The following is a 26,518-nucleotide window of genomic DNA, read 5'->3' as shown; positions in this document are numbered from 1 at the left end:
GGTATAAGTTAATAGCGCTGTAAATAACTATACAACCAACATATACACCATGATTTATTTGACAAAATGTGCTAGACTTAACCCTTCTGTGGTGAAGATTTGTAGCTGTGCATTTTATCCATCCAAATGATAGCATGCCAAGCATGACACCATTACTGTATGAATGGTATAAAAGAAAATGAAAACCTATTATGATAATTGGATTCTGAGTCACTTATTTATACCACAGCCTTAGATTTGTACCCTCCTGTAACCGGGCAAGGACTCACCAGCGGTGCCTCCTGCTGGTTGTCCTTGGGAATTAGCATTCCAGCCTCCAGAGCGCCCTCTTCAGGCTGGTGTCTCACCTTGCTGCTGGCTCCCGTGTCCCTCCCAGGACCCCGGTACCCCTTTCACTGGGTGTTGTTCCTGTCCGTACCCCACAGTTCTGGGTCTCCCCCTCCCAGGGGAGCCCCTCACCCACTATCCCTACCTCGCTTCAGTCGTAGGCTCCTGCCAGTCACCAGCTAGCCCCCGCGTCCTGGGGCAGACTGCAGTATGAGTATTCATCACAGGCAAGGTTGGGTTTGGACCTGTTGCCTCTGTCCAACCTTGGGCTATCCCCTGCAACCCCAGTACCTGCTGGGCCTAATGCTAGGCCGCAGCATGGGGCTTTCTTGGCTGGAGCTCCCCAGGCCCTTCCCCAGCCCTGCTCCAATCTAGGTACTCTGCTTAGGTCCCTGCAGCCAGGTCCGTCCCTCTCAGAAGCTAGAGAGAGTCTCCTAGGCCTCTGGCTCACAGCCTTTATAGATCCAGCTGGGCCCTGATTGGGGTGTACCCCCCCCCAACTAAGACTGCTTCCCCAATCGGCCCCGCTGCCTTTCTTCTGCAGCAGCCCTCTCTCAGGGTTGTTTTAACCCCTCTGGGCTTGAGCGGGTGTCCACCCCGCTACACATCCATTTTTGTTTCCTCATTTATTCTGAATTGTCACAGTCTCTTCCTGAAGAAGAGCTCTGTGTAAACTTGAAAGCTTGTCTCTCTCAGAAACAGAAACTGGTCCAATAAAAGATATTACCACACCCACTTTGTCTCTCTAATATCCTGGGACTGACATGGCTACACCAACAATGCATACAACAGATTCTTCCAGGCAGTTCTTTTCCCTGTGCAAAATCAAGAACTTCCTTCTCAAACGTTTACTCAGTCTTTCTTCAGGTAAAATCCCAGTGGCTGCAATGAGAGTTTTGTTGAGTAGGGACTGAGTACAAACTTATCAAGGACTTCAGAATTTGGCTTTGATAATTACAAACAAATGAAAGCTGTCTAAAACAGGAAGAGGTGTAAGTGGATTTGGAGCCAGGAAAGGGTGTTATAAATTAATTCTCTGATAATGGGACTCCAGATATCTTGGAAAACATAGAGTTAATCCAAAGATCTGGATCTGCACACAAAGGGAACCTTTAGTATGTGGATTATGTCCTGTCTTGTGTGGAGGAAATTCAGCCACCTCCATGACACTATCTTGCCAACTGATGGATGGCCTTGTATCATGAGGCGATCCCACACAACATGTGGGTTCTGGGGGGGCTGGAAACCCTGCCTACCAGGTGAAAGCTCTATCTCGTGCTCCAATGGAACAATTCGGGTAAACTGCGACTGTAATCTTGCAGGCCTCTTCTCTCCTTCCACCTCTTCGAATGAGTGTTCACAGAAGGGGACAATTTTTCTTGCATGTACCTTGTAATATTATACATTTAAAACTTTTTTTTTAAGTGAGACCCTGTGACTACCCACGTATAGAAAATGGAGCATTAACAGACTATTATGAACATTACAAAGAACGAGCCTTTCCAGCGCAGTTAGGCGTCTCAATTTACTACAGATGTCTTGATGGTTACGTATCTGAAAGAGAGGAGAGGTGGCCTCTGATCAGATGTACTAAAGTGGGCTGGTCTCCTGTGCCAAAATGCCTTAGTAAGTAAACGTGTTTGTATTATTTTCTTAAAAATTCTATTGTACTATAACTAATAATTATATCCAGCAATGGACAGAACCAGGACTGCGAAGGAGGGTGGGTGTTACTACAACACTGCTCCACTCTGGCCCCTTAACTCCCCCAGCAAAGACTGTCACCCAAGGACATGAGTGTCTCTTTAAAAGGATTCAAAAGTATTAGAAGGAACCAGTACTTGGAACAGGCCTTCAATAAACGGGTTGTAGGATTTGCAAAGGGGTTGTTTTTATTTTGTTCTTTTCCCCCCTTCTTTTTTCTTTCTCCTTATTGCTGATCCCTCAATCAGCATTTCTGATTCTCTCACAAGGGAATAGGGTAGGAATTGGTATCCCTCTGAGAGTGAGAATGTTTGTGGAAGGTACTGGGATCTTGTGGATTTAGAAAGGGTGAGCAAAGATCAATAATAACCTGTGTGGACAGAGACCTATGAGGAGAGGTATTTTGTGCTGTGAAATTTTCTTCACGAGGAAGGGCTTAGTTGGTTCTTTTGTCTTTGGGATATTCAGTTGTAAGAAAACTGCCTGTGAGAGTGACAGAAATATAGGAATTCTTTTCTCTTTTCTGCCATTGCCCATGTGTGCACATGCACACTCTCTCCTCCTGCTATGTGGGAATATATTGTTTCTTAGAAGACTTTTGCAGCTTGCCCTGGAGATTACTATTTTAGGCTGCATATGTTATCCCTTTTCAGGGCTGCTCTTTGGTGGTAAAGAGGGTGGAGTGCCACTGCCAGGTGCTCTGAATATGGAGGCCTACAGCTGGTGATCCTGACACATGCTGAGTCTGTTTTGCAACACTCTGGCCATACAAAGCAGATTTAAAGCTGACCTAAGTAGCCAGCTGAAGACTCCTCTACAGCTTTCCTCTTTGCAGTCTCAGGCCATCCATCAAATAACTTAATCTAATAACTGTCTATAAAACCTTCCTTCTTATTTGTACAAAGACTAACCAAATTCTGGTCGTTTTCAAAATCATACAAAACTACAAATGAAAGAAACTTTAACAAGTCAGTTGTTACAATGGGATGTAGACTCTTTTGAAAATTGCGTGATATATCAATATTCTACAAATAATAATCTCTATACCCCTAACTAGACAAATATTAGATACATAACTAGGGTATAAACATAGCCTAATTCTCACAAGATCATAAAATTATGTTCTTCAAATAAAAATCATCAACTATTAGTATCAATGAACAATTACATGTAGTACTTCATCTACACACACAAAAATACTACAGAAATAATTTTTACTTTTCCTGGAAATTAATAATATTTGACTGTATTCCAGTAGTGAGTAGAGGCATAACCAAGATTGGATCCCCATCACTTTGTACTGACACGGTAAGAAACAATCCCTCCCTCAAAGAGCTTGCAATCTAAATAAACAAAACAGGAAAAAGGTGGAAGAGAAAGACACAGAAAGGTGTTATGACTTGCCAACATTCACAAAAGTTAGTGTCAGAGCCAGGAATAAAACTCAATTCTCCTATTGGCCAGATTAATGAGTGGAGGCCCCCATTTCATGAACACAGTATTAATAAAAGCAAAAAAGTACCCTGCTTATGATAATCAATAAGCATGTACTGTATATTAATGAATAATCATGAAAAGAAAATCAAAGACAATGAATAGAATAAACTACCTGGATAAACATAAAAATATGGAACATTAAGAGTCAAATGAAATGCTGCATAATTAAACTGGCATCTTGCAAATTTTAAGTGCTGCAAATTCAGTTGTTGTATCTTGAAATGACAGTGTTTGAAATAAATCCCATTCAATTGACATAATAGCCAGGGCATTAAACTTTGTTTCTGCCATAGTTAACAGAAGACAACGTTTTTTTAAGGCAAGCTTAGACAACGATCACTCTGCCTCACAGTTGGCAATGGGTATAGTCAAATACAGTTTCAATGCAATGTAAATATTCAGGAAAACATTGCTCAGATCTTTATCATGAAAAATATGATGATTCCAGTAACACTTTTATCCTGCATATCATAGCATCTTATAAATTCTGAAAATTGATACATTTTGGTGAAAAGCTCAGGTTCTAGATCATTCAAGTAAGCACTGAGCAATGTGTGAGTGCATGTTTTCATCTCCCCTTCACTTCGCGTCACTTTATTTGATCAAGAAATATAAGCAAACCAAACCTTGTGGATAATTAGTGTACCATTAACAACTTCTTTTTACTTCTGAACTTACCTTATGGAGGATAACATAAAAGCAGTCAACCTCAAATTTCCCTTTCACTCAAAGCAGTGTCACTTCTGCCATCAGGAAATTTTTGCTTTACAATATGTTTGTGTACTTTATTGTTGGATTCATCAGCATAACCTCCCAATTGTTTTGCTTGCTCCTCAAAATCAAAGTGAGACTGTAAGCTTGTGACAAATGCTTGCAAAGAAAGTCAGAAAATTAACAGAAACAAGAAGATTCAGACCTGGCTTTTGAAGCTGTAAACTAGTTTTGTCAAACCTTTCTTGTATAACATTCCATAAAATGCTAACAAAAGCAGTCTCCAGGCTGCACGCTTTCTTCTACAATTGTGCTTCCTCTGAGTTTCATCATTTTCCTCAGCATTGTCCATTATTTCTTTCAAACAGCTTTGAATGCCCTCATATTTCACTACAATTGTTTTACAACATTCAGCATGACAGCACCATCTCATATCTGACAAGCTTTTTAGGACAAGAAGAGGTTCTTGTTTCCTTTGATAAGATTGTTTCGTAGAAGCTTCTGGGCAATGCCACAGAAAAGATAGAGTTTCTGAACAAAATTGAAACATTTATGACTTCCATACAACAATCAATACTACAAGTTCCAGCTAAGTTCAGAGAAGAGCTGTGCATGGCACGTACACAGCTAGTGGGTTTACTCTTTTTCGATATAAACTTGAAGATCTTCATTCTTTTCAGACACGGTATGTATTTTATTGTATGACTAATCTCTGCAGTTTTAACTAACATTGTCATTTGCTTCCAATAAACTGTTCATAGTCTGGAAGAAAGACTTGCCCATCTGGCTTTCAGTTAGTAGAAACCTAATTAAGTCCTCTCTTATGGCACCATGTAAGCAGTAGCATAAAATGACAGATAACTGATTTTCGTGGGCAATATCAGGAATCTACTATCAAAGAGTAGTATTTTGCCTGTTTGATTTCAGTTACAATGAATTCCAAAACCTTATGTCCCAATAGCTCAATGAACTCATCACAGTTTGTTTTCGACAAGTAGGATGGGTGACCTTTCCCTTTGTTTCCACAGTGTTTAATATGCTGTCTTACAAACTGGTCAAATTTGATGATGGCTTCAAGAATTCCTAGATAATTTCTGTTCTGAGGAAAGCCAATAACTTCCTCCCTTCCTCTAAATACTAAACCACATTCAACAAGAAGCTTAATAACTGTCATGATATGCCTTGAAATGTTTTCCCAATAAGCAGTTTGTGTTAGATGCAGCTATACCATCTTCCTGTCAATGTGATTCTTGCCTTGTGAACATACTAGCCATGCAGCTACGGCCTTGCAATGTTCCACACTGTTTCCTCTGCTTTTTTCCAGTTGGAAAAGCCTGGGGTTATGAAGGTGCTAAGATTATTAGGCAATGAAAAGAGTTTTCACATAAAATAGAATACCGCTCCTGTGCATTTAGAATGCTTTAACCAATGCCTCTGATGATGCTCTCCATTTGGTAGTTTTCATTCAAAAAGAAGAAGAGGTGAAAGATACCATTTCTGACATTTGTACTGACACTCAGAAACTATAACTTTGTCATTGCAATTCTGAAAATAGAGAAGACCTTTCTCAGTACATGTAGTACAAAAAGCTTCCATTATCAAAGAAGACCATTTTGCCTGATTTTGTTCAACACTAACAGAAACATCTTCTTTATCACTACTATTCATTCTATCTTCTGTATGGAAAGGAGTTAGAAAAAGTGGGTCATTTCTTTCATCATTAGTTTTGTCCTTGATTTCAGGAATGCTTGCCTTTTCTTCTGAAGTCTCCTGAGGGAACAAGTTCATACTCATATCTTTGCTTTGATTATCATTTTCTAAGAAAGATGATCCACCATCTTGGAAGATGATTCTGAAGCAGTACTAACAGAGAAATAGTTAATAAGTTTGGGTAACTTGCTTACAATATTCTCTTTCTAACTTAGCTTTCCTTTTTGCTGCTCTGCTTTGAAATTGTCAACTGGACATCATGTTCAAGCAAGGTTAAAACAATACTGCAGTGCTATCATTAGCACCCAGCAATGGCAATTAACACCGCCAATTCACACCCTCATTACTAACAATTCAAAGTCTAAAAACATTAATTAAACTTTAACTGTGAAAGCTTAAGGAATTGGGACAAAATCAATAGCAGCAGGGTGCATAAATTAGTTTTTTTGTTCTTTAATACTAAAAAGTATTAGCACAAGTATGATCAAAAGCTTCCTGTTATAATGTATATTTCAAGGTTCGGCAGTCCCACAGGAAAGCAGTGGCTTGGGGCAGCATCCCCCTTACTCCCCGCTCTCCAGTCCAGCTTCTGTGCCCTAACTACTAGGCCAGGATTTCTCAACCAGAGGGTCATCATGATCCCGCCCCGGAAGGGTTGGGAAAAGCCATTAATTAGGGCATTGTGAAGTGCTGAACATGCTATTACAATCTGAAACAAAAGAAATCTTGTTCCCCCACTCCCTGCACACCCTTACTCTACAAGGTCAAATATTCTCTATCAACCTTTTGAAACACATGCACACATGATGTATATAGACTGGGTAGTTGGAGACTGGTTCTGGCAGGAGGGGTAACTAATTGGGGTAATGAGAGGTTGGGGAGGAGAGCTGGAGAGGCAGAGAATTCTAAGAGTCCACAAAGTCTTTAGCTAATGACCAGGCTCTCTCAGATTAGTGCATAAAGCTTTTTACAAAGCCAGATTCTTTCTACTTTAGTGGAAAATGTTGAATGCCAGTTGAAGAAAACTGTAATCTACAAGTCTTTACCCATCTATTATGCAGAATTTATCAGGCATGGCAGAGAACCTCCAAGTTTGTAACACGAGATTTGGGCTTGCATAGGTTGCACTGCTACAGTAAAAATATCTATACAGAAATTACAGCTGAGTCTGGAGCTTGGGCTCTGAAGCCCAGCCCACCTCTCAAGGCATCAGAGCCCAAGTTCTAGCTCAAGTCACACTATCTACACAGCTATTTTTAGCATGGTAGCACAAGCACCATGAGCCTGAATCTGTCAACCCAGGCTTTGAGGCTTGCTGCCGCAGGCTTCCACTCATTGTGTAGATGTACACAGAAAGTCTCTGGTTCTGTTGCCCCTACCAGTTGTCACAGCCTGACTCGAGTTCTTGCTCCTCTTCTGTGCCCTTGCAGCTCAGCTACAGTCCCCAGCATTTGGCCTAATTCTAAACCTGACTCCAATCAGGCGCCAGCCCTTCTGCTTGGATACTTCCACACCAATCTACTCTTCCCCTTCCACCTCCTGTGAAGATGCTAAAGTTTGCCAGAGGAGAGGTCTGCTTCCCTCCAACTTAGCAGGCTCACTAGCCATCAAATGTGCTTTTATGCTGGAGCTGCACTGAATAGACATCCTATGACCAAAGCCCCTCCCTGACCTGCTCCAGACTCCACTAGTTCGATGCACCCATGTGACCCACCCCCTTCTCCCCACATTCCTAGTAGTTTAGAGTACAGTTCAGTAGTAGTTAAAACTATAAGTGCTAAGAAACTAGAAAGTACAATTATATGCCCCCTGTGATCATACTTTTACAGGGTAGTTTGGTTGGTGTGAACACAATCAATTGACATTTTAGTTTGAAAACTGAAATTCTAATGAATAGGTATGAGGATGTATAAATATCTGCCTATGTATGAATTTTTCAGTTTGTAGCTTATTCTATTTTCAAAGTAAAGTGGCAGGAATATTATGAATGGGTTTTGTGCGTTTTTGGTCTGGTTGTATTTATTTATATATTAATTTATTTTTACTTTTCATAAAGGGCTACTTTTTAGGTCTAGGTGTTCGAAAATTTTTATTCTACACTTGGAGAGTGGGCGTGGGGAGGACAGGAAACCCATCCTTACATTAGTTATAAAATTGCTCCTTGGAAAAGCTACTTCCTGTGAAAAGTTAAGAGAGAGGAGTGGGTCAAAACAATGCTTGTAATTGGAAATATTTTCATCACAACCTTAATTGTGGAGTTGTGAATAAAATAGTGCTGTGAATGTGCATAGGACTTCCACAAAGCACAAGAAAGAACAGTTACTTTTCCAAACATCTTGCAGTTGAATTCAGACCAACATATTACACAGTATGACAACTCTAATACAAGGTCAAGAGACTCTTGTGGCAAGTTATTTTTAATGAGGGATCTGAAGCAGAAGGACAGTTGGTACACACAGTGACAGGCTTTCTGAGTGTAGGCAGTGTCCTGACAGAAAATGCAAAGTCACAAGTACCCCACAGCTTCAATAGCACTGTAATTGCCAGTCACACTTTCCTGGCATTCATAGCTCATGGAAGTAGGTGGAAAAAAGAGGTTATAAAAATCTTCAGGAAATCAGAATTTTGGTGCCAAACCTTGTTCCTAGGCTGTCAGTGGCTTAGTGAGCTGTGAAGGCAGCATCTTTAGCCCTTGGTAGGATGAAGCAATTTGTGTTGCTCTGTAGCAAAACTCCTGGCTTAGTCTGAGTTAGTGGTAATGGGATCCACAGTAATTTACCATGAGGCCTTAAGCCCTTGCGAGAAAATCCTGCCTCCACTGAGATCAATGACAACGCTGTCATTGAGGTCACCAGGTTCAGGGTTTCATCCTCAGGTGATAACTAATGAGTGGGAAATGGTAGCTCTCCCAGAGAGCTCAGAAGAAAGGGAAAAATGCCACTGGCCAAGAGCTCCATGTTATGCTGCTAGATAATGCTGGGAAGGGAAAAAAATCAGGTCTCATAATGCGGCAGGAACAAGAATAAGGGTTGCCAAGCCTCCAGGATTGCCCTGGAGTCTCCAGGTATTAAAGATTAATCTTTAATTGAAGAGTATGTCATCTGATGAAACCTCCAGGAATAAGTCCAACCAAAATTGGCAACCCTCTCAAGAGCCCAAACTCAAACCTGCCTGAATAATACATTTCAATCTGCTGCATGAAACAAACATGAATTTAGTTTGGAGGGCTTAACACAGTTACCTTTACACTTCATCACAGTATTCCAGTGACTGAGCATGGGGAGAAGGAAAGTAAGAGAGACTTCCTTTGGCTGTTGGCCCTCTCCTGTCACCTTGTTTATCCTGGGTTGATGATGTGATCTCCATTACAATGGCATGATTTAAACAATGCCATTATGCCTGACTTTGGTTTTTATTTTGGATTAATGGAACTTTTCAGCTAGTGGCTGAGCCTGAACACAAACCCAATCAACAGCAATAATATCTATGTACCTACATGGTGTTTCAGTGCCTGTATCATTTGGATCCTGTAAAGATGCTTTTTGTTTTAATAAACAGATTCAATGAGCATCATAGTGATACCTATAAAATATCTTGAGGGAAATAATATGATTGATAACGTCTTCTGGAGGCTAATGCTGTAAATGAATCTGTGCAGACACCACTACTTAAACACACTGGGCAAGATTTTTTGGCTGATGTAAGTCAGTGTAGTTCCATTGATGTTGATTGAGCTTGCTGTTTTGCACCAATTGAGAATCTGGCCTGAGTGACCTGATTCTTCACTGCCTTGCATCTTGTGTAATTGTTTACATCTGTGCACAATTGATACGACAAGGTTCATACCAGTGGAAAAAATCAAGCTCTTTGATTCACGTTTGAAAATAAAGGTCTTTTCAGTATAAAGTACTACAGTACTATGCAGGAAGAAGGTCTTATTTGAAAGTTTTTTTCAAATAAATAGCTAGTTTTGAAGAGGGTGGTTTGTTTTGTTTTGTTTTTTCTTTGTTAAATGTCTGACTTCCATTTGCTAACCAAATTTAATCTTTTTTTTCTTTAGGAAAGTGTTCTCCTGGTCATTTGGAAAATGGTAGATTTAGATTTAACTATTGGACCACCTACAAAGAAGGTGATGAAATTTCATATGTGTGTTTTCCTGAAAATCTGCAAGCCAAAGTTACATGCACAAAGAATGGCTGGTCACCTACTCCAAGATGTACCTCTAACAGTAAGCAGCAGTCATGTTCTACTTAGCAGCTCGTTAAAAAGCTTGTAGACATATTACTATCATCATCTGCCTGAAATAAATACAAAAATACCAATCCTAGCAGGTGACTTGACATGACAATGCACATTTCTGACCTGAGTAACTTTGCAATCGTATTGCAGTGACCTTCAAAGTTCTTCACCCAGCCCCTGACTGCTGTTTATCACCCGGGCCCCAAACCCCTGCCCCAGCCCTGACTACCTGACTACCCTGTGAACTCCTCGGTCCCAGCCTGGAGCACCCTTCTGCACCCCAACTCCCTGAGCCAGCCCAGTGAAAATGAGAGAGTGAGGGTGGAGAGATCTGACGGGGGGGGGCGGGGAGAATGGAGTGAGTGGGGGCGGGGCCTCGGAGAAGGTGTGGGGCAGGCTGGGGGCAGGCCAAGGGTGTTCGGTGTTGTGCCAGTAGAAAGTTGGCAACCTTAGTTGTGTCATTTCTAAAAGTTAGCTTGTTAACTCTTTGGGACAGGTACCAGGCATTTCTTTGTCTTCTGTGTAGAGCTAAGCATATCTTTTTGTAATAAAATAATAATAATAGTCCTCTGCCCAACCCTGTTTTTCCTTAACCCAACCCCATAGCCATCCTTATTCCCACCTCTCAGCACTAAAAATAGAAATGTAGCTGTGGCCACTTGAGCTGTGGGAGGGGCTAGCCTTCTCACATATGATCCTGTCAAAGATCATAGGTATGTACTGAGGTGGCTAACCACTTGCATCACTATAGCAGTACTCCTATTTTTAATGTGCTACTTGGATCAGAGCTAAAGCTAAAGTATGTCTCTTCGTGCTACAATTTACAAGTTTCCAACTCTTACGTAGGCATACCCACAGTCTCAGTGCCTGGCATGAGTGTGGCCCCTCGGAGCCAGGAGACGCAATTGCAAGGAAAGTTCTGCTCAGCCCCTGCCACCTTGGGCTTGAGGGTGTTCAGTACAGATGGAATCTTCACAAAATAATCAAGCTCCAAACCTGTACAAACTGTGACTTTCATAGATTTATAACTTAGCCAAATTTGGTTTCATTTTTCTGAGGAAAGCAAGAAGTACATCTTTGACACCAGGTAGACACCACAGCCAAATTTTGAGTCCCTGCTCCAAACCATGGAAGTGCTAGAGGTTCTCAACAAAACATGTAACAATAACTTAACATGGACAAAACAGAATATTTTACTCAAACTTCAATCTCTGAAACAGTGAAACCATTTCAGCTTAAACTTTTCAAAACAAAACATGATGCTGAGGCAGACATCAGACACACCACGGAACAGCACACTAACCCACAGAAAGCTTCCTACCAACACTACGAAAAGAAGGATTCTGGGTGGACTCCTAATGAAGGTTGAAACAACAGACTGGACTTCTACATAGAGTGCTTCCACCAATGTGCACGGGCTGAAATTGTGGAAAAGCAGCATCACTTGCCCCATAACCTCAGCCATGCAGAACACAATGCCATCCACAGCCTCAGAAACAACTCTGACATCATAATCAAAAAGGCTGATAAAGGAGGTGCTGTCGTCATCATGAATAGGTCAGAATATGAACAAGAGGCTGCTAGACAACTCTGACACCACATTCTACAGGCCATTAACCTCTGACCCCACTGAGGATTACCAAAAGAAACTACACCATCTACTCAAGAAACTCTCTAAAGAAGCACAGGAACAAATCTTCCCTGACACACCCCTAGAGCCCCAACCAGGGTATTCTATCTGCTACCCAAAATCCATAAACCTGGTGTGATGGGGCAAGGCCAGATAGCTGTAGAAAAGTAATGGGAGATAGATATATTATCTCCAAGCTAAACAAATCCCTGGTACCAGGATAAGTGAAATGGCAGCTTCTCTAGGTCAATTAAGACACCTGGGGCCAATTAAGAACTTTCCAGAAGGCAGGGAGAAGGCTAGGTTGATTGGGACACCTGAAGCCAATCAGGGGCTGGATGAAACTAGTTAAAAGCCTCCCAGTTAGTCAGGTGGGTGTGCATGTCAGGAGCTGTGGGAAGAAGGTGCGCTGTTGGAGAGGCTGAGTAGTACACACCATATCAGGCACAAGGAAAGAGGCCCTGAGGTAAGGGTGAAGTGAAGCTTGAGGAAGTGAGGGCTGCTGTGGGGGAAGTAGCCCAGGGAATTGTACATGTAATGTTTCTGAAAGGTCAGCTACCATAGCTGATACTATTAGGGTCCCTGGACTGGAGCCTGGAGTAGAGGGTGGGCCTGGGCTCCCCGACCCCCACCTTTGCTCCCTGATTAATCACTGAGACTGAGACACAACAGAGATTGTGCAAGGAAGGATAACTTCCCCCTTGCAGGCTTATGATGAAAATGGCTTAGTAGACTGACCATTGTCTCTAGAGAGAGAAGGGTTACGTGCAAGGACACAGTGAGCCTCTGAGGCTAGCAAAATCCGCCAGGAAATGTGGGACCCATGGAGGCAAGGACAGAGCTTTGTCACACTGGGAATCCTGGACGCCCCATCATCTCAGGCATGGCACTCTGACAGCAGGATTGTCTGGCTATGTAGACTCCCTCCTCAGGCCCTACGTTACCAGCATTCCCAGCTATCTTCAAGACACCACTGAATTCCTGAGGAAACTACAATCCTTTGGTGATCTTCCAGAAAACACCATTCTAGACACTATGGATGTAGAAGCTCTCTACACAAACATTCCACTCAAAGGTGGACTACAAGCAGTCCAGAATAGCATCCCTGATACTATCACAGCAAACCTGGTAGCTGAACTTTGTGACTTTGTCCTCACCCATAACTATTTCACATTTGGTGACAATGTATACCTTCAAGTCAGCGGCACTGCTATGGGTACCCGCATGGCCCCACAGTATGCCAACATTTTTATGGCTGACTTAGAACAACACTTCCTCAGCTCTTGTCCCCTAATGGCCCTACTCTACTTGCACTACATTGATTACATCATCATCTGGACCCATGGGAAGGAGGCCCTTGAGGAATTCCACCAGGATTTCAACAATTTACCACCTGACCATCAACCTCAGCCTGGACCAGTCCACACAAGGGGTCCACTTCCTAGACACTACAGTGCTAATAAGCGATGGTCACATAACCACCACCCTATACTGGAAACCTAGTGACCACTATACTTACCTACATGCCTCCAGTTTTATCCAGACCACATCGTGGAGAAGACAGATTCTTCTCTCCACACCTTGAAGGATTCCAGGCCACATTACACTCCCCAGCAATCTACACTGCAGAACAGAAGAGCAGATATAGCTCTCAGCCACAGCACAGGTCACAACCTCCTCAAAACCCACCATCTCAGCACTGTTACAAGCCGCAGCATAAGAGGGCCAGAGCTCAAAAAGGGAATCAGCCAGCACCCCAATACACGACTTCTCAGACTGCCTCTTCTAAGCACTTTTGACGGGTTAGTCGAGGGCCTGAACAATTACACCTTGCAACATCAGCAGCCATCTGCACATCTGTCATGCCCCTTCAGAAGTCGCCTGGCCCTCTTTCACAGCAGTTGGGAGAAGATCACCTCTGACAGATGGGTCATGGAGATTATTTCGAAGGGTTATGCCATTCAATTCACATCCCTCCCCCAAGCTTCCTTCCCTGTCCTCCTTCAGGGACCCTTTTCATCAGAACCTAATTCATCAGGAAATAGATCATTTGTTAGACCTAGCGGCCATAGAACCAGTCCTGGCACAACTCAGGAGTAAGGGGTTTTACTCCCATTATTTGCTGATCCCCAAGGTGAAGGGAGTTGGGAGCCCATTCTACATCTAAGGGCATTAAACAAATACGGGACGGCACAGAAGTTCAAGATGGTCACCTAAGTACCATTTATTCCAGCTCTAGAACAAGGAGATTGATTACTGCCCTTGACCTACACAATGCCTACTTCTATATCTTGATATAACCATTGTACAGGAGATTACTATGGTTTACCTTTGGGCCGGACCTTTATCAGTACAGACTGCTCCACCCAGGGTATTCTACAATGTTTTCTCCATCATAGTGGCACACTAACCCTGGTACAGCGACTGGAGTTTATCAGTGCCAACCTTGATGCAGTACAAGTGAGAGCATTCCTCCCACTACACAAACTCACCACCCTTACAAGTATCAGAGACAGTCCAGACCAGCTCCAAACATCAGCCAGGAAGTGCCTGCTAGGTCATATGGCAGCACACACCTTTGTCATTCCAAATACCTAGATGTTCATGAAGTGTCTTTAGATGCTATCACTGCCCTTAACAGTAAAGCACTCCCTGGATTGGTGGAAAGACCCATCCAATATCCAAACAGGCATTCCATTTGTGCACCGTCACTGGTGCTGACTCTAACGATGGATGCCTTTCACCTCAAATGGGATGGATGAATCCCTAATAGGCTGGGGAGCTCAGTGATACAACCACAAGATTAAGTGCACAAGTGGCCTTTCACAGAAGTGATCCTCCATATCAATGTTAGGAGCTAAGAGCTGTTAGGAATGCCTTTGTACGCTTTCTGCCTTTCATCAAGAACACCCACAGTAAGGTCATGATGGACAATATGACCTGTATGTTTTACATAAATCACCAGGGGAGTACCAGATGTCCTTGCCTCTGCACTGAAGCACTCAAATTTTGGAATTGATGCATCCATCACAATGTGCTCATCTCCGCTGTCTATGTACCAGGGATACAGAACTTGACAGCTGACAGTCTCAGTTGGAATTTTTCTCACGACCATGAATGGGAACTGAACTTAGAGGTGCTTCAAGATATATTTGCCCTTTGGAGAACCCCAACTATGGATTTCTTCACTACTTACCAGAACAAAAAATGTCCTCATTATTGCTGCAGGGCTAGTCTGGAGAAACATTCACTGGGAGACGCCCTCTTCCTCCCATGGGATGGGAACCTTTTGTATGCCTTCCCCCAGTTTCCTCTTCTAGTCAAGGTCCTGATGAAAATTCATTGAGACAAAGTAAGAGTTATCCTGATTGCCCCCTCCTGGCCAAGACAAGTCTGGTTCCCTTACCTGACACAGATGGCAATATGTTCTCCAGTTCCTCTTTGACCCATTCCTCACCTGTTCTTTCAAAACAATGGGCTGATCCTTCATCCCAACCTGCAGGTCATCTGTCTGCAGGCTTGGCTCTTTCTTGGTTCCAAGGCTTAGAGGCAGAATGCTCTGATGAAATGAAAGATGTGTTGCTACACAGCCAAAAGTTGACCACTCGATGTAGTTATCTACACAATGGAAATGAGTCCAAGTTTGTTGTCATCTAAGCATATAGACCCAACCTCATCTTCCCTCTCTCTTATTTTACACTACATTTTAGACCTCAGAGGTCAAAACTCTCACTCAGCTCCCTTAAAGTACATCTCACATTGAAAATGGCTTTCCACCACCAGGTAAATGGATACTCAGTGTTCACCTACCCACTAATACGTAGATTCCTTAAGGGCATTGGGAATCTCTTCCCACACGTGAGACTACCTGCTCCAGCTTGGAATCTTAACCTAGTTCTCAGGGATTTGATTAGACCTCCCTTTGAGCCCACGGCAACTTGCTCTCTCAAACCTGTCCATAAGATAGCATTTCTAATTGTCATCACTTCAGCTAGGAGAAATAGCAGCCCTGATAGCACACCCACCATACATGGTCTTTTTTTAAAGTCAAAATAACTCTGAGGCCACATGCCAAGTTTCTCCCTAAAGCTGCCTTTGCTTTCCATATGAATCAACAGATCTATCTTCCTGTTTTTTCCCAAAACTACATTGTGATATCAGGGAGGCGATTCTGCATATGCTAGATGTTAGAAGAGCACTACCCTTCTATCTGGACAGAGCTAAGGACTTCAGGAACTCGCCACATCTCTTTCTTTCACTCATGGAAAGATCCAAACACTCAGCAGTATTGGCTCAAAGACTATTCAAATGTGTCTCTGGTTTCATTAATCATTGTTATCAAGGGCGCAAGCTGCTGCCTCCATCCGGAGTCTGTATGCACTCCACGAGGTCAATTTCTACTTCGGTCACAAATCTTGGAAATCTGCAGAGCAACAACTTGGGCCTCTGCCAACACTTTCACAGAACATTATGTGATCACTGGAAATGCAGTCTCTGATGCCATCTTTCAGAGTAGCAGCCGTGTTAGTCTGTATTCACAAAAAGAAAAGGAGTACTTGTGGCACCTTAGAGACTAAAACTCACAAAAGCTTTTGCTCAAATAAATTTGTTAGTCTCTAAGGTGCCACAAGTACTCCTTTTCTTTTTCTGATGCCATCATTGGCTCTGCAATACTCTTTGTAGTAATAGATTGCACTCCAAAGTCCCAACCACCAGTGGTAGTGGGTACTGCTTGGGAGTCACCTACAGTGGACATTACTTGAAGAAGAAATTACTCACCTTGTGGAGTAATGATGGTTCTTTGAGATGTGTCCACCTAGAGGTGCTCCCTCCCCTCTACTGCAGACCCCTTATGGAGAACTCTGAAGTAGAGAAGGAACTGAGTGGGGTTTGCCTGCGCAGTGCTAGATAGCTTCAAGGCAGATCATGAGGGAGGGAAAGCGCATGTGCTGGCTCAATGGACAGTGCTACCAAAAATCTCTGATTAGAGGTGCAAGGGTGAAGATACACCCACAGTGGAGCAACCACAGGGACACACGTCTTCAATTATTATCTTTACTGCACAAGGTGAGTAACTGCCTCCTATTTTGCATTCTGCAGGACCTGAGTGAACACTCATGAACTAATGCTACATATACTTAGTGAGTTGTGTCTTGCAGTTCCTTATGCTGCACTGCCTGGAATCTTTGGACCTATTGAGTGGTCAGCCACAGGTCTTCATGCTGTCTTTCCTTCTGGGAGTGCTGGCCTCTCTGGAACTGTTGAGGAACAGTTGAATACAAACATTTGTTGTTTGATATTTGGCTGACCCAACCAAAGTAGATTTATCACATCCCTACTGTCCAACTTTATCTTACTAAGAAGCATTTCCTTTTTTCTGACAACTTGTGGCCAGAACTGAGAGCAGACTTCACCAAATAGTGTAGACCCCATCTGGTGTCTGGACTCCCTGAGTATGCTTCTTGCACATTATCATTGCTGAAACTCATACCATAGTATATTGCTAATATGTTGGCAGCCATTTTACGAGCTGAGCCAAGCCATTAGTAGCTGTGGTGAGCTGATTCAGATAAATATTGCTCTTTGTATTTTACATTTTTATCCCCTTCTGGGAGTTTTATGCAGGAGCCAATCCTACCCTTTCACCAGGGCTCAAGCTGGGGGTTGGGGAGTTGGTGGTACTCTCTTAATCTCTACTGTCTTGGTACACCAAGGTGAGATGTTACTCTCAGGAGATTCTGCAGATGCTCAAAACATGATTGCCTCACAATGTGGTTTTCATACACCTTTGGGCAGGGCTGGGTTAAGGCACCGGCACAGGCACAAATAGGAACATACTCTCTGGCTCTCAGGGTCCTATGTTGACATCAGAATCTCAACCTTCATTAAAACATATTGGTCTAGTCTGCATGGTTTTGAAAACATTCAACTGAGCGTAACTGATTTTGTGATGTCTGCAGTAAGAGCCATTAGAGGCAGGGAAGAATTCTCCTGACCCCACAATTAGAGGTTGGAAGTTAAGGGGGGAGAAAGCGGCGGCTATCTCCCAAATGCCATCCATTCTCCGTCAACTGTACAGTTTTGTGATACTCTTTTGGTTATTTTACCTGCTTTGATCACCTGTGAAATAGTTGGGCATCTGAGCCAACCCCATTTAGATTCACAAAGTATTCACCCCACTTAGAAATATTGTTTCAAGCTAAGCGCAGAACCAGGCAAGTATCTTGGCATCAGTTACACTCATTCAGTTATTTTTATGGTTTTCCTCATTATCTTTAGTTTAGTTTTCCACATGAAAGCTGAGAATGTGAAGCATATAAAATAACCCCCTCCCCACAAAAGTGCTGAATCTGTGACACAACTCAATTTGAGCCCTGCTTCCCATCAATTGTTTTCTGCCAGCTGGGCAGGTGATAAAGTGCATTTAACTAAATGTTAATATTCCGCCCATCCAGTTGCTGGAATTGCTGTCTGTACCTCCTTCCCATTATTGCAACCCAGATTGAAACAGGAACTAAACTGCTAAAGACTGCAGCTCCAAAAGAAACTCTTTCCACCTATGCAAATAGAGTTGTGCTGTACCCTTAGCTGCTTGTCTTTTCAAGGAAGGTGCAGCATATGCTTACACACCTCTCCATGAAGTTGCATTGGCCCAGCTCTGCCCAGGTTGGATTGCCTAGCTTTTGGAGAGCTGCCAATTTTGTGAAGCCCTTGCACTCAGTGCAACCAGAGCTCCAGGGCCTTCACTGGTTCCAGTGCCAATATCTCTTGGGAATGGAAGTGGTCTGTCAAGCAAGTAGGTCATTCGCTGATCGTTAGGCTGTAAATATATAAATAGTATCTCATTCTAGCAGCTAACAGTGCTACTGACACAGAACAGTCAAAAGAGGAGAATGATTTGATGCTCCAAGGGAGAAACCCAGCTCCCTTCTGCTCTTTTTACAATGATTATTTAATCAGAGCTGACACTGGCCACTAACACTCTGCAAAGTCTCCTCATGGATTTGAGAACCATTAGTCGGAAACATGTTGGAGCTGTGTTGTCAGGGTCCAGAATGAAAACTGGAAAGACAAATGGCTCCTGCGAAGACGCTCCTTTCCTCTGATTAGTCATCTGAGAGCCACAGATTTGGAGTCCTGAAGGCTCTACCACCTTTGTATGGAAGGGAAACAGAAGAAGTTATAATAGAAGCTTACATGTCTTTGTCCTTGTTATTTCTGGGGAAGAACTTGGCAGAGTCTAGTTGACTCAGCCACAGAGCATAAACTCCTAGTGGGTTAGGGAGGAAGAGCACAATATGATATATAGAGAGCTGGTCGGAAAGTTTCGAATAGAATAAAGATTGATTTGTCAAGCATGAAATGTTTTCCAGAAACTTGATGATTTTGTTTGACTTGCATCTTTAACCCATCCATGCATCTTAACCCAAAACAGTTCACTATTGGATAGGTTTTTTGTCACCTCCCAGCAATTTAAAGTGTTCTGTTAAACAGGACTGGTTAATCACTAGAGGATTGGAATAGAATTTGTACACAACTAATGGAATACCGTAAGTGCTAACCTGATCTCCTTCATGGGAATGTGTCAGTGATTGTGTTTTCATATGTCTTTTCACATATGAGATGTGCACCTGCACCGGAGATTTCTGATGGTAGGATTCTAGGTGCTAAGCAGCGAAGGTATTTCCCTGGCAATAGGGTGCATTATCGATGTAGACAAGGTCTGAGCCTTATTGGGTCTCCGACAGTAACATGTAAGCAAGGGAAGTGGTCCCAACCACCAGAATGCAGAGGTATTTTACTTTCCTATTTCTAAAATAGCCCACTAGTGATGATATTGTTAGAATCAAACTTCACTCTCATTCAGAAGCGTTTGCTTCCCTGTATCTCTTCTTTTAATGCTCACTTAAAAGCCAGAAAGCAAATCTATTTCTAGTCTGTGATGTTCTTGGCAATGATCATGTGGAGCGTTAATGAGAAAATTTTCATATCGAGCTAGACCCTAAGCTCCTTCTTCAAGCAAATCCTCAATGGATTTCAATGGGAGTTTGGCTTGAGTAACTTCTGAGTAAAGGTTATGGGCCAAATTTTGCCACCACTGCTCATTTTGAGTAGTTAACATTGACTTCAGTGTACCTAGTGTAACACACACACCTCCTGGGTGTGGTGCTCTGTCCCCTATAGTGGCACAGAGACCACTTACAGGTTAATGAGTCTGCTACAGCCTTAGCTAAGGGCCATATGGCTTTTAGTTCATGCCATAGAGGCTTGTGCGTTTAGCTCCAGAGGTCCCTGGTTCAGTCCTGCCCACCGATGACCGGAGTCTGTCGGCGTTTCACTAGTCTCATGTTAGGACTTCAGGATTTGACCTACAACATAATATGAATAAAGTTGCATGATGGTGCTCTTCTTTGTATTTTTAGGACCACAGTTTCACTACCACTTCCAGATGAGCTAGACAGTACACAAGAGACAATGAGTGAAATGCCCACTCCATTGAAGTCAGCGGAAGAAACTTCGTTTGACTTCAATATGGACCAGGATTTCACCATGTATTGTTAAGCTTCCAGAGAAAAGTGATGTCTCTATACTGGTTCATTTTTTTTGATTTTTTAACATACCAGGATTTCATTGGCTGTCTGGGTGAATATGAATATGAAAAAACCCAATAAATCTGTTGAGTAACAGCACTTTTTTCTGAAAGCCAAAATTGTGATTCTAAAAACTAACTAGATATTAATCTGCAACTCTTTTTTTACATTGAGTGGTACCATGACTAAAGCTAAGATTATGTCACGGAGGTCACAGAAGTCATGGAATCCATGACTTTCAGAAACTTCTGTAACATTTTCTGCTTCAGCCCCTGGGCAATGTACTATAGTAATGGCAGAACAAATTGTTAAATACATATATGTTAACATGCATTATTTCTAGGGCTGTCAAACAATTAAAAAATCAATCAGTCACAATTAATCATGAAATTAAAAACTTGACTATTAATTCCAGTTTTAATAGCAGTCCTCTAGATTGGTGGTTGAGGCATGAAGGGGCATATGAATGTTTAGCATTTCTGGCACATAAATAACTTGCATTGCCAGTTACAACAGTGCCATGCAAATGCCTTTTCTCACTTTCAGGTGGCACTGTAAATAAGAAGCCGGCAGCATTATCTCCCGTAAATGTAAACAAACTTGTTTGTCTTAGCGATTGGCTGAACAAGAAGTAGGACTGAGCGGACTTGTAGGCTCTAAAGTTTTACATTGTTTTGGTTTTCAGTGCAGTTATGTAACCAAAAAAAAATCTACATTTGTGAGTTGCACTTTCATGATCGAGATTGTATTACAGTATTTCTTTTATCTTTTTTACAGTGCAAATATTTGAAATAAAAATAATATAAAGTGAGCATGGTACACTTAGTATTCTGTGTTGTAACTGAAATCAATATATTTGAAAATGTAGAAAAAACATCCAAAATATTTATAATAAATTTAAATTGGTATTCTATTATTGCTTAACAGGGCAATTGAAACTGCGATTAATCACTATTAATTTTTTCAGTTGAGTTAATCTGTTTTGAATTAGTTGTGCAAGTTAACTTTGATTAATTGACAGCCCTAATTATTTCATTTTAGAAAATTTTTTTTTTATGCAGCTAGTACATTTCTAAATAAAGCCTTAAGGTCAGAGAAATAAGGGAGAAATATTTATATAAAATCAGAGTATTAGCTGAAAATATTCAATGCATTTACTGTATTTTAAAATAGTCAGTAAATAAGTATACAAAGTCTTAATGGTAGAGGCATAAAGGAGAAGTGTTAACACATATATATATATATATATATATATATATATAGAATGCTGTTCTTTTAGTAGAATATATGGTTTTTATGCAGTTAGTGCATTTCTAAATAGTCATGAAGTAATTTAATCCATCAATAATTCTTGGTGGAATTGTATAATCAGCTTTATTTAGAATTGTGCTAACGGCATACTTTTTTTGGTAAAAAAATAATTCTCTATATCTTTCTTATAGAAATGTACTATTAAAAATATTTTCCTCTAAAAATGAGGAAAATGCATGTTCACCGATGTCTTAACACTTCTTTATGTCCATTACTAAGATTTCTGTAAACTATTAATGTACTAACTGTCATTTTTCTTTCGAGATGCATGTTAGCCTCTCTTTATTTTTCTGTTAAAACTTTGCATATTTTTTTACTAGACTTTATTTAGAATTGCACTAAATATATAAAATATTTTCTTGCTAAAATGAGGAAAGGGCAAGAAACATATTTCTTTAATTCTAATGCATCTAATAAAAATAAATTAAATAGAAAGGCAAAACTTTTTTTCAAAATGGCCACCAGTGCCAGAAATGCACAATTCTAAAAATGAGATCTAGGGATGAGACATAAGGCAAAAGAAGCAGGTCATAAAGCAAAAAGGGCTCTGGGGAACCTGTCAAATCATAAAAAGAAAAGGAGTACTTGTGGCACCTTAGAGACTAACAAATTTATTAGAGCATAAGCTTCCGTGAGCTACAGCTCACTTCATCGGATGCATGTAGCTCACGGAAGCTTATGCTCTAATAAATTTGTTAGTCTCTAAGGTGCCACAAGTACTCCTTTTCTTTTTGCGAATACAGACTAACACGGCTGCTACTCTGAAACCTGTCAAATCATATGATCAGTACAAGTAAAGCTTTTTTACTATTTGTGTTAATTTGTAGCCTTAGCGTTTTCAAAATTTTATCTCCTTTACCCTAATCCCACATCCCTTTCTATGAGAAGAAAAGCAGAGAGAGGAAATGGCAGCTGGCATTGAAAGTAAATTTCAAATTATGAGTTTGGCTTCTCTATTAATTACTTTTAAAATCCACCTCACTGAGGGACCTTTCCAAAAGGCAAAGCTTAGCTACATGTATGAGTTCATCAATTATAGGGACATCAAGAGGCTTTCCTGTCCTCAGATTCATTCTTTCCTTTCTCCCCTCATTTTTGTATTATTCACGCCCATTTATCTCTCTAGTGTTACTCTGAGTTTCATATTCCACTCCTTTAGCCAGTATTATCCCAACTTCTATTTAGCCTGTGTCCTCTTATTATTTTACCCTCAGTCTCGCTCTTCTCTCAATATTCAGATACCATGGTAATGTCATAATTCACAATAGTCTGAGACTAGTGCTGGGTGCATCAAACACTCTACAAGGTAATATGGTCGTGGAGAGAGTAGGTACTGTACATAGATGCATCCAATGAAGTGAGCTGTAGCTCACAAAAGCTTATGCTCAAATAAATTTGTTAGTCTCTAAGGTGCCACAAGTACTCCTTTTCTTTTTGTGAATACAGACTAACACGGCTGCTACTCTGAAACCTGTACAGAGAGGCACTCCTCAGGGACAAAGAGCAGGTTGATTGGTCCACATGAGCCTGAGGAGGGGAGGAGTTGGGCCAAAGCCTCTCACTTTCCATTTCCCTGCTAGTCAGTGTTTAAGGCAGAATGGTGGGATTAGAAGGGCAGAGATTATTGACCCAAAAGATCTCAAACTAACCTACCTTCCTTTGCTTGAAAAGCAACCTGGAATCAGGTCTTCACAAAGCTGGAGTAGCTAGTTACCTATTTTGTCATCAGTTCCATAGTGTTCCAGTGTGGGAGTGTTGCAGCTGGGCTTCTTAGTCTTTTAGCTGCTGCCCTAAGAAAGATTTAGGCCATATCTATACTCACAAGCTGACAGTGGCACAGTTGTACCAATACAGCTGTGCCGGTGTCAGAGGGCTCACATGGCCTCGTTATGCCAATGGGAGAGAGCTCTCCTGTCAACATAATAAAACCAGCTCAATGAGATCTCTTGTTGATATCACACTGTTCATGTGTGCGCTTATGACTGCAAAAGTTATGTTGCTCGGGGGGGTATTTTTTCCACACCCCTGAGCAACAAAATTTTACCAACATAATTACTAGTGTAGGCCTGGCCTTAGACTGCATGTCATCTCTCAGTCCTTTCTGGTAAACCTCCCACTGTTGCTTCAATACCTTTTGCAAAGTCTCCAGCTCCTGTTTTAGGTGCTGTTTTAATTCCTTCTGATCATCTTTGACTTTGTGCTTTTTAGCCTAAGCCTTTCGCCAATATTCAGGGTCTTCCACCTTTTTTTATGCTGGGAGGAAAAAATTGGTGTAGTTTCAAGTAGTTCCATGATACAGCCCTTGTTATTTAAAAGAATGGACACAAAGTTCTGTTTCTCTGAATGATTGGATCAGACAACAGGAGGTAGTTTCCTTGCTCACAATTCCATGCCTATCTTTACTTTCACCAATCTGACCAAAAATATATCTTTTCTGTCAGGGCCATGCTGCCAGTACTTCTATTGCTGTCTCTCCATAGCTTTCTGGCACTCTCGCACATGCACGCGCACACACTCCCTTCCTCCATCCCTCATGTAATCCCCAGCCCTCCTATTGTCAATCCCTAGAGAAACCACTCAACCAGAATTGCTCTAGCCTTTTCTCAGGCCCGGCATATGGTCCAGTTCCTGGGCAGTGGTTTCCATTGTGTCAGCTATCCCTAGACAAAGGGGCATGTAACTGCTTCCTCATTTAGCCTGAATGAAAGACGAGTATCATGCCCATCAGTTTCACTGAGGTCTGTGACTCCCCATCAATCAGACCTGCTTACTGTAAGCAACTCTATCTCTAGTTCAACAATACCATCAAATTTATTGATGGAAAAAAAATCTGTTGTCTTACATTGTTCGAGTTTTCCTGTCTTCTGATAAAGAAGAATCATAATTGCTGATCTTCCCATATTAGGATGACTATATCATTGTGGCAATTCCCACATCATCTTTTTAAACTGGTGTGAGAAATGACACCTCCTTTAAGCCTTATACGAACAGAAGCAAATAATTCCTGCATACATATGAAGGAAGCTGGCTAGAAGCAGTTGATAAGAAGTCATGGAATGAAACAGGTTCAAGATCCCTGTTCCAAAAATTCCATCACTTTCAAATGCTAATAACTACACCATGGATACTAATAAAATACAGTAATATGTAGTAAATCAATGTATGGTTTTCTGTGCTACTTTTAAGTTCCACTTCAAAATAAGTAATCGATGTAATATGAAAAGTAGTTGAACCACTGCAGTTCAGGGGTACCTGCAATAACATGGAGTTTGTTCCCATTTACTTTCCAAAAAAGGTTAAAACCATCCAGTATGAGTTTTATGCCATTCTGTTGAAATAAATAGTCTATTACTGTGCAATCCATAGGGGATTTGTATGTAATATTTATTTAAAAAATTTGACATGTACTAAACTGATTTTCTAGTGTTTGTTCTCTCTCTGACAGGCACTTCAGGATGAATAAAAAGAAGCATCAAGCAGATAATTTTAACTCAGATCTGAGGCTCAAAATCCATTGACCGGTTATTTGTAATGTTCACACATTATGTCCTTTGTCAGTATTTTAGTTTAAATTGATTACATGCATCAGTTCAGTCCCTTTTTTTAAATCGTTGGTCACAATGGTTTAAAATATACAATCATAAAATAACAGATGGGAATATAAATTCAAACTCAGATCGAACTACAGCTTTTTATGCTATTTGGAAAAGGAAACTTTAAGGGAAACTGTACACATCTGCACATCCTGAATTACACACTTCCTGCTTGCTGAAACAGAAAGCAGCAGTATTTCCCTCTGGCCCAAATCAGGAACTCCAGCAAGTCTAATTAGAAACCTTAATCTTGAGAGATTTTTAGCCCAATCACCACACCAGAAAGTTTGGGATATGCATGGAGGCTTTTTTGAGTTCTCCCCATTGCTATTAGCTGTTGGTGATCATTTTTCCAAACATTTTAGTCCATGCAACCAAAAATGATCCTGTCATCTAGCACAGTTGTACAGAAAACATTGACTTATCTGGTTAAAGTTTAAACTGTGTCTTAATTATTTTTCCTTTATAAAATTAAAGATTTTTGTATGTTTCATTTACCACTCTTAAAAAGTCTGTTTGTACTTTTTTTTTTTTTATTAACACCATAATCTGAAGTAAAGAGGGAAGGAATCTTAGGATTTGTAGAAAAATGGAGCTAAAGATGAAAGCCTGCAGCTAATTTAAATAGCAAGATGATACATGCATTTGACAGTATGTGAATAAATTGTTTATTGCTATTTTCCACTATATGCAAAAACTGGAAATTAGACTAGTGCTGTGACAGAGATGAATCATTATCAGAATCCACATAGACAAATAAATGAAGGTAAAGTGAATATTGAGGGGAAGCTATATGTAGGAAATGGATCAAGTTCTGGACCTGTGGCATACACAAATAAGCACACGTACACTATAAAAGCTGAAAAAAACCTGTGCATACATTTTCCCCAAAATTATGTGAATGTTGAAGTTTTTCACATTATTGCAAGACTGTAGCACTTATGTTACTTATTCTCCTAGTGGAATCCACAGTCCAAATTTAGTCACCCAGGTTCCCTATTCAATGCACGGGGAGAGTCAGTCACCCTAGGGTACATTTATATTTGAGCTTGGAGGTGGGATTCCCTGCTTCTATAGACATGCCTGCCCTACACAGGCACCAGCCCCAGCTTGGCCTAGCTTCCATGAGTACAACCCCACCAGATTCTCAGCTACCTACTTGGGAGGCAAGCCCAAGCTATTGCCTGTGCTACAGCACCACCGGC

General features: G+C 41.3%; 1 protein-coding gene across 1 annotated transcript in view; it reads left to right on the top strand.

Moving 5' to 3' along the window:
* LOC119860512 (complement factor H-like) overlaps window positions 1-26,518 on the top strand; it is a 114,937-nt gene that overhangs the window by 16,908 nt on the left and 71,511 nt on the right. The window contains exons 6-7 of the mRNA XM_043490677.1: window positions 1,753-1,953; window positions 10,010-10,177. Of these exons, the coding sequence (XP_043346612.1) occupies window positions 1,753-1,953; window positions 10,010-10,177 (369 nt within the window). The remainder of the gene's footprint in view (window positions 1-1,752; window positions 1,954-10,009; window positions 10,178-26,518) is intronic.

This window comes from Dermochelys coriacea, chromosome 8 (assembly GCF_009764565.3).
Source record: "Dermochelys coriacea isolate rDerCor1 chromosome 8, rDerCor1.pri.v4, whole genome shotgun sequence".
Lineage (NCBI taxonomy): Eukaryota > Metazoa > Chordata > Testudines > Dermochelyidae > Dermochelys > Dermochelys coriacea.
The sequence above is the reverse complement of the archived record's forward strand: the minus strand, read 5'-3'. Positions and strand labels throughout refer to the sequence as shown.